This window comes from Oncorhynchus nerka, linkage group LG17, assembly GCF_034236695.1.
Source record: "Oncorhynchus nerka isolate Pitt River linkage group LG17, Oner_Uvic_2.0, whole genome shotgun sequence".
Taxonomy (NCBI): domain Eukaryota; kingdom Metazoa; phylum Chordata; class Actinopteri; order Salmoniformes; family Salmonidae; genus Oncorhynchus; species Oncorhynchus nerka.
This window is the reverse complement of record NC_088412.1, coordinates 31597677-31605837: the sequence shown is the minus strand read 5'-3', so window position 1 is coordinate 31605837 and position 8161 is coordinate 31597677. Positions and strand designations below refer to the sequence as shown.

The following is an 8161-nucleotide window of genomic DNA, read 5'->3' as shown; positions in this document are numbered from 1 at the left end:
TGTTTTGCAAGTTGTCATTTTTGCCTTGTATTGCTGATTACTTTACCTACTGTCAAGTAGTGACTCCAGTCCAATTAGTTGGCAACTAACACTGGTCCAGTCACCGCGCGCCCAAGCCGGACCCAAACGTCCGTCCAGCAAGTTACATCGTGTTTATATATAGCCTATTGTTCAAAAAGTCAGTCCCTAAAAGTCAAAGAGATAATCGCGAAGATAACATTTCCTCCGGTGGACTTTAGTTCTGGTTCGGTTCAGTTCTAAGCAACAATTCGATAACAGTTCGATTCATCTGACAGGCAGCTAACGTCAACGGGTCGTTACAGTCATAAACCCCGCCCATTTCTACAATTTATCTTCATAAAATCTGATTTTAAACCTAACCTTAACCACACTACTAACCGTATGCCTAACCCGAAATAAGGTTAAATGTTTTTCATACATTTGTACGATACAGCCATTTTGACTGTGGCTGTGCTATCTAGTGGAAACCCAGCTAAAGGGCTTCTCTCTCTGTAAATACGCAAAAATCTGCGACTGAGTTCCCAAAGGCAGTTTGCACGTCCATTCACTCCAAAGGAACAGATAGCAAATTATAGTATTAGTTTGGCTTGACAGACAGAAAATATTCCCGCCTCAAGTCCAGGGTTATAAATCCCACCTTTCAATGCACCCAACTCGCAGAGATACTGTGAACATGCTGCAAGATTCATCTACTGTAAATAACACTGCTGCACTCTGCAGCAGTGAGAGAGAGTGTGTGAGGGACTGCAGAATAAAATCAGAAGGGGTGGCATCTGTGTAACATATTTGAGATAGTTCAAGTCTGATAGAAAATACAATTGTTTCAAAAGCAACTGTAATCCTGAGAAAATCACTGCAGGGTTCATCATCAATAAACACCAGAGAGAAGTTTGAGAATAAAACATTCTTTACTTGATTGATAGTGTTAGAATAAACTACATCTGTACATGTTTTTATTTTGTATACAGTAAAGTATGAGATCATGATACTTGTTCACAAGGTCCCCTCTTCTCATCCTCCTCTCCTCATGCAACCTTCAGGTTCAGCACTGCAGGGTCCAGCTCCAGCCCTCCTCCACCCAGCCCCACCAGGAGCACTGACACTAGGACGTCTAGAGAGGGAAGGTGGGACAGACAGAGGTTCGAGGAGACATGACAGACAGAATACATTTAGCTGATTCATCAGACCTGAAGTGTCAAGTGACAAATTCCTGCAGGCAAATAAAATTACATTTGAGAAAAAGTGTCAAACACAGACTGGTGTTTGGCAGGTGTGTGTGGATAGGCACGAAGTGATTGACTTGCAGACACACCTACCTTTGTTGTGGTTGGAGCCCACCCCTAGTATGGCAAGGCCAGCCACCATGACCCTGTGGTGGGCACAACAGACCAAGCCCTTATCCACCGCCAGGGTGCCACCTGGTGTCTGTGAGGGCACAGGGGGAGGGGCAGAGGGCTTTCCTTCTGCTCTTCTTCTGAGTGGAGGCTGCTGGTCAATGTCAAAAAATATTAGCCACAGAACTCAGGCATTAAGTAATCAAAACACTGTGTGCGTGAGAGAGTGTGAGAGTAGATATAGCTCAGAAAACCAAGACTCGATTACACGAGAGAGCGAGAGAATCTGTGGTTGTTGGGTCAGTGAGGCAGCTCTCTGACTGGACCAGTCCTTCATTAAACAGGAACACTAGTCTGCAGTTGAGATGACCAACCTCTCCTCTCACGTCCTCTACAGAGTACTGACCACTCAGAACACTGTTACCACGACTCACTACCTCCCTCCAACCTAGCTCACTTCCCTTCGACAGGAACGGAACACATACAGGGAGAGGGACGGGGCCAGGGATGGAGAAAGGGGGAAAACGGTTGAAGGAATAAGGGGGAGACAATAGAGAGTTCCATCCCCATGGGAGGGTGAGAGCTCTGATTGGACAGGTTGCGTGTCCGTATACTCCTGGTCCCTATGCATCGGCATGACAACCAGTCACCTTTAGTTAGCGCTAGCTGCTAGTTGGCCACGACCCTCAGCTGAGCCATACAGCCAATCAGACTCTCCGCCCTGAGGCACTGTGGGGGTTGACACAGGAAGAGCAAGGTTTACTGTCAAACCCAAACAACCCCTCAACCCTACCAACTCATTCGGCGGGCCCTCCGTTGTCACGTGTTGCTGACGAAACTCCAAGGTGACTTGCAGAGTGGCAAGGAGATCAATAAACCCTTCAACTTCGGGACACAGTCGTGACATGAATGAGGCAATTATGTTCCACATTGAAATAATAAAAAAGCATTAAATTCATATTAACACATTCCCCATGTTGTTTAATAAGATAAACCTCAGTAGCCGCTAAACATTTAATTTCGGGAGGGATTTCACTTGTTACGTGTCACACCTCGAAATCAAACAAACAAATGCACTTTTTATGTAGTTAGACACGCGTCTATTCTTTTATATTAAATTGCGCAAACTCCAAACATATCGTGGTACGTATCGGGATCGCACTTCGCTCTAGTCTGCATGCATGCTGGTTCAATGGAAGTAGCTATAGAGGGTCAAATTAGCCCCTACACCATTGATCCTTTTCACTCCCTCAGCTTTGGGACACATATTACTAACAGACAACACTCCTGGAGTGCAACTCTATGTGCAGGGCTGCTGGCTTTGGTTAAAGCCCTGTTAAAGCCGTGCTTCTACATCTGCATTGCTTGCTTTTGGAGGTTTTAGGCTGGGTTTCTGTACATCACTTTGAGATATCAGCTGATGTAAGAAGGGCTATATAAGTACATTTGATTTGATGTTATAATCCCTGTCTAACAACTCAACATCCTCACACCCCCAGCCCACCTCAGCCAGTATCCTCCCAGCTAGAACCCCCTCCTCCTGGGAGGCCATGGCGTCCAGTGTCCCCTTGTCCAGCGTAGCTTGGTAGCTTCTGTCCTCATTGGGGGTCTGTGTGGCATCCACCTTCTGGAAGGTCAGGTGATTCACCACCGTCTCACTGATGTCAATGTTGGTCAGATGTCTGTAGCCGACATCATACAGATGCTCACTCAGCTCAGAGTTACCACAGCCCACCACCAAGATCTGGGAGACGAGACAAGTGAGAGACAAATAGAAGTAATGTCTTGTACATGGATTTCAGGTTCAGGACGTAAAAGTGGTGCCACAGATGTGTAGGGTGCCTTTGGTGTAAGCCTAGGTTGTCACCTTATCCCGAGGTTTGATGTATTTGAGCAGCATGCCACAGAGTTTGTTGTTGTCTCCATACCAGTCAAAAGCCGTCTCTCCTCTCTTCTTGAAGAAGCGTTCCCAGTACTCAGTGGAGCTGAACCCCTCGGTAGTGCGAGTTAGAAGACTCATTGTCACTAGGTAGCAAGGTGTATCCTGGTGTATCTCTGTAGGCTACTTCAACAAACTAACATGTAAGGCAACTTTCAAATAGCTTTAAACAAGCTAAGATTCAGTCACTTGCAGGATATCATAACTGTTAACTTACTAAGTTACGGATAGCAACTGTTGGTATCGTCATTTTGTCCAAAATATGCCGTTCTCTAAATATAAATGGTTGCATTTTAGTTTGCATTTTAGTTTGCCGTCTTCCCGACATGGTATGTTCACCCGGACATGATTTCCAGCTGTACACAACAACATTCCGATTGGATAGCGCTGAATAGGCGGAGTTCCTAGCCTTACCCTGATTTGCTAGGATTCTTGGCAGTGGCCTGTCATTGGCTGATACAGTGCCGGATGTCTTTGCGGTGCGGCGTGTTCTGGTCAGTTCGTGATTATCTTCCAGACATCAAGAGGCCTCAGCATGGCTATTCCAGTGGGGAGATCCGTTGTCTTCGTGACTGGAAACGCAAAGAAACTAGAAGAGGTGGGGAATGCTTCAGATAAATTATTATTCCCCGTAGAAATGGCCCGGAATGAACATTGAAACGTTCGAAAGTGAGCTGTTTATTAGAGGTTCCGGCCGACTCCTGACAGAATGGAAGTCTGACAGGGGTAAATGTGGTGGTGGCCAAGTTTTAGATTACACATGCTGAGATCAAATGTTTTGATATATAATTCATCTCATTTTAGAGGCTACGTCAATAGCTTGTACACATTAACTGTATAACATGAACTGGGTTATTGGAGTCCTGCATGTTTAACAATATAGCACCATACCAGCAGGTGTCATCCAAGCCTTTATACCAGGGATGGGCAACTTTGATGGGGGTGGGTGGCACAAAAAATCAGAACTTCTCATTTTATTTAACTAGGAAAGTCCGTTAAGAACATATTCTTATTTTACAATGAAGGCCTACCTCGGCCAAAACCTCCCCTAACCCGGACGGCGCTGGGTCAATTGTGCGCCGCCCTATGGGACGCCCGATCACGGCCGGTTGTGATACAGCAGGATCGAACCAGTAGGGGAGGGGCTACAGTGGATTGCGGGTCTGCCTACCCACATCCATGCCCTAGCCTTATAGGGGCCCTACGCAAAATGTTGTTGGGGTGGCACACATCCCCAACCTGCGAGCCAAACATTTACATTTCGTCATTGGACGAGGAGAAAAATGTGCAGTTTTACAGCTAATTTCCTGCAATTGTACACATTTTGCTATAGGGTGGATATAAATGTTTGCAGTTTTTAATATGATATCTGAGTGAAAGTGACTAACAAAATCAATGTGTCTGTAATTCGACCATGATTACTTCAAGTATAAATAGTATAAATGGACGCTAGACTAATTTACCAATCTAAAAAATGTTCACCGACATGGGCTAATTGAGCGACTGACATAAGAGAGAAACTGCTGATGCACAATCACATTTTTTTTTATTGCACCTTGTGTATTCTACTATGCTAACTCTAAACAGTAAGTTGGGACCCCAGCTGGGTTCATAGAAAATCATCATCCTCATTTTGGGGGGGTGGGATGGAATTGATCTGCAGGAGGGAAAGAGGGGGGGGGCAAGTTGCCCGTCCCTGCCTTACACATAACACTGTAGACCAACTCACAAGTTCATGCCATCATAAAAGACTGCTGTTCTTTGTCTAACCAGGTGATTCAGATCTTGGGGGACGGGTTTCCCTACAAACTAGTGTCCAAGAAGATTGACTGTGAGTTAACTATCTCAATGGAATGACGAGATAGATGTATACCTAATCAATAAATCTCTGTTAAGTCTTCATGTGGGACTAAATTACTGTCCATCTTTCTCAGTGCCTGAATACCAGGGGGAACCAGACGAGATCTCTATACAGAAGTGTAAGGAAGCAGTAAAACAGGTGTGTCATTGTGGGCTGTTCTTTTATGTGTGCTGTTGTAATGAGGTCTGGATTAGAGATACGTGTATAAATGCTCATCTGACCTGGTTTGTCTGTGTCAATTCTCTCAGGTTGATGGACCAGTCATCGTGGAGGACACCTGTCTCTGTTTCAGAGCTTTGGGAGGTCTACCAGGACCCTACATGTGAGTAGGCCTCTATAACCTCTCTGTGGAGCCTGTGGTCGCATTCTCTAATATGACAATACATTTATTGAAAATGTATTTTTTGTTTTGTTTTGTGTGTGTGTAGAAAATGGTTCCTGGATAAACTTAGGCCTGAAGGTAAATCATGATTCATCTGTGAATGAATGAGTACAGTTACTTAAATGTAATGTTTGAGTGTGCAGTGGAGGCTTCTGAGGGGAGGACGGCTCATAATACTGGCTGGAACGGAGCAAATGGAATGGCATCAAACACATGGAAACCATGGAAACCATATGTTTGATGTATTTGATACTATTCCGATCCAGCTATTACCACGTGCCAGTCCTCCCCAATTAAGGTGCCACCAACCTCCTGAGTTTGTGTCACCGTCCCTCCCTCTATCCAGGTCTGTATAAGATGTTGGCTGGGTTTGAAGATAAGTCAGCCTGGGCTCTGTGTACCTTTGCCTTCTGTCCAGGGAAAGAGGAGCCAGTACAACTCTTCAGAGGGATAACTGAGGTCAGAATATAGTTTCAAATGTAAAGTTTTTATGTAACGCGCACAGGTGCAGTAAAATGCCTTTCTTACAAGCTCCAAACCCAACAATGCAGTAATCAATATCAATGTAGAACCAAAAATAACATACACAAATATGTACACTGCCCTACAAAGTCAAAACGCAGTAACTACGTCATTTATTTTACTGCAAAATCTGACTTCAAAGTATTTTTCTGTCTAGACAGACAGCCATTTCTGATACTCCATGATATATTCTGATCAACTGGCGTGTTCTTGTGTCAGGAAAATTAATAACACATTCATCCGATAATATACCTTGCCATTACAACAGATGAAAGATTTTTGACCAAATTTCAGCAGTCTTATTTTTATTTTATTTCACCTTTATTTAACCAGGTAGGCTAGTTGAGAACACCTTTATTTAACCAGGTAGGCTAGTTGAGAACACCTTTATTTAACCAGTTAGGCTAGTTGAGAACAAGTCCTCATTTACAACTGCGACCTGGTCAAAATAAAGAAAAGCAGTTCGACACATACAACAACACAGTTACACATGGAATAAACAAACATACAGTCAATAATACAGTAGAAAAAGTCTATATACAGTGTGTGCAAATGAGGTAGGATAAGGGAGGTAAGGCAATAAATAGGCCATGGTGGCTAAGTAATTACAATATAACAATTAAACACTGGAGTGATAGATGTGCAGAAGATGAATGTGCAAGTAGAGATACTGGGGTGCAAAGGAGCAAGATAAATAAAATAAATAACAGTATGGGGATGAGGTAGTTGGATGGGCTATGGCTAGACGCTGTTCAGGAGCCTGTTGGTGTCAGACTTTTATGCTCTGGTACCGCTTGCCATGCGGAAGCAAAGAGAACACTCCACGATCAGCTCCTTGGTCTTACTGACGTTACCCAGAGCGACTGCATAGTTTTTCGTAATTCTTCGTACAGGTCCCCGTGGGAATCGAACCCACAACCTTGGCATTGCAAGCACCATGCTCTTACAACTGAGCCACACTAACTCTGCATGCTTGCTTTGATAAACATGTATTTTTCCCCCTAACTGTATAGGGGCACATTGTAGAGCCTAGAGGCCCCAGAGACTTTGGATGGGACCCCTGTTTCCAACCAGACGGATTTGACAAAACGTAAGCAGGACTTTTATTTTACTCGCAGGAGTCTGTGTTTACGTATCACACTTTATTACTCCTTTATTACTCTCCTACTCTACCACTGGGGGGCAGTAGATGTCTGTTTTATGTATTGACAACATCAGTAAGAAGAAAATGAATGAAAGTGATTATTGCCAGCTCATTTATTGTTGTCTCTCTCATTCTCTTTCTGGTCACTGTAGTTATGCTGAGCTACCTAAGGAGGTGAAGAACACAATATCCCATCGGTACCGAGCCCTGGCAGCCATGTCCGAACACTTCTCCTCTCAGGCCAACGACAATGGCATGCCAGACACCAAGAAGAAGAAACAGAACGACTAACCACTGATCTAGGGTCAGACAACCCTACCCCCATTCTTAACCTTTACCATCAGGGGGATACAAAACCTATCTGACTCTCTGTATCCGTGGTTAGAGGCAATTTCTACCTACTCTGACCAATCGCTCAACAAACAGTCAGGACTCAGCTAACCAATCAGACGGGGACAAACTTGTGCAGATTAGACAGTTCCACACAGGTCAGCAAGTTCCAACCTCATCTGCCAAAGCTTTAGACCACACTCCGTCCTCCATCATTTGTCTTAAATAAGTCGTTTTTGTACCTTATCAAAAAAGAAGGATTTGGTTTATTCTCTGTTCAGAGCCAAGTCGCTTGTATTGAACACTGAATCTGCTTTTCTCAAACTGATAGAGCTCATCAAATCTGGATTATGTGGGTTTTATGAACCAAAATGTGGTTCTAGTTCAAGACTTTCTGCTTTCTAAAGTGCAGTCCCCAAGCCAAGACAACAGTATTTGTGATTTGTGAGAGGCAGACTCTGTGAGTGTGTGGAGTGCCCCAAGAGGAGTGTATAATAAACCACAAATGTTCTGTCTTTCTGAGTTTGATCTCCTTTAATGTAGTAACTCAATGTTTTCTCTCCTGTTTGTCACATTTCCACTCCCCATTTCTTAGTCTTTTGCTCTTAGTCACTCTTAAAGGGAGTGC

At 44.1% G+C, this 8161-nt stretch overlaps 2 protein-coding genes across 3 annotated transcripts; one reads left to right on the top strand and one right to left on the bottom strand.

The window, feature by feature from the left end:
* Positions 1–910: 910 nt before the first annotated feature.
* LOC115145484 (eEF1A lysine and N-terminal methyltransferase-like) lies at positions 911–3645 on the bottom strand. 2 transcript variants are annotated; one of them, XM_029687019.2, is made up of 4 exons: positions 3223–3645; positions 2860–3099; positions 1338–1509; positions 911–1132 (listed from the first exon to the last, which is right to left on the bottom strand). In XM_029687019.2, exons 1-4 carry the CDS (start codon positions 3373–3375, stop codon positions 1047–1049), a joined length of 651 nt encoding a protein of 216 aa, XP_029542879.2. In that variant the 5' UTR covers positions 3376–3645; the 3' UTR covers positions 911–1046. The 2 variants fall into 2 exon arrangements, with proteins under 2 accessions (XP_029542879.2, XP_029542881.2); XM_029687021.2 differs by having other exon boundaries at positions 1338–1506.
* A 132-nt stretch (positions 3646–3777) lies between these two features.
* Positions 3778–8048, top strand: itpa (inosine triphosphatase (nucleoside triphosphate pyrophosphatase)). Its single transcript, XM_029687018.2, has 8 exons — positions 3778–3892; positions 5068–5125; positions 5229–5293; positions 5404–5477; positions 5584–5615; positions 5884–5996; positions 7073–7149; positions 7356–8048. Exons 1-8 carry the CDS (start codon positions 3830–3832, stop codon positions 7492–7494), a joined length of 621 nt encoding a protein of 206 aa, XP_029542878.1. The 5' UTR covers positions 3778–3829; the 3' UTR covers positions 7495–8048.
* Positions 8049–8161: the final 113 nt, after the last annotated feature.

Bases quoted from the DNA above. Each gene is read 5' to 3' on its own strand.
- itpa (XM_029687018.2), top strand. From the start codon at position 3,830: ATGGCTATTCCAGTGGGGAGATCCGTTGTCTTCGTGACTGGAAACGCA. The intron at 3,893-5,067 runs GTGGGGAATGCT...TTGTCTAACCAG, and splicing joins ACGCAAAGAAACTAGAAGAG to GTGATTCAGATCTTGGGGGA. The intron at 5,997-7,072 runs GTCAGAATATAG...CTAACTGTATAG, and splicing joins TCTTCAGAGGGATAACTGAG to GGGCACATTGTAGAGCCTAG.
- LOC115145484 (XM_029687019.2), bottom strand. From the start codon at position 3,375: ATGAGTCTTCTAACTCGCACTACCGAGGGGTTCAGCTCCACTGAGTAC. The intron at 3,100-3,222 runs GTGACAACCTAG...CTCGTCTCCCAG, and splicing joins ACATCAAACCTCGGGATAAG to ATCTTGGTGGTGGGCTGTGG. The intron at 1,133-1,337 runs GTAGGTGTGTCT...TTCCCTCTCTAG, and splicing joins GGGCTCCAACCACAACAAAG to ACGTCCTAGTGTCAGTGCTC.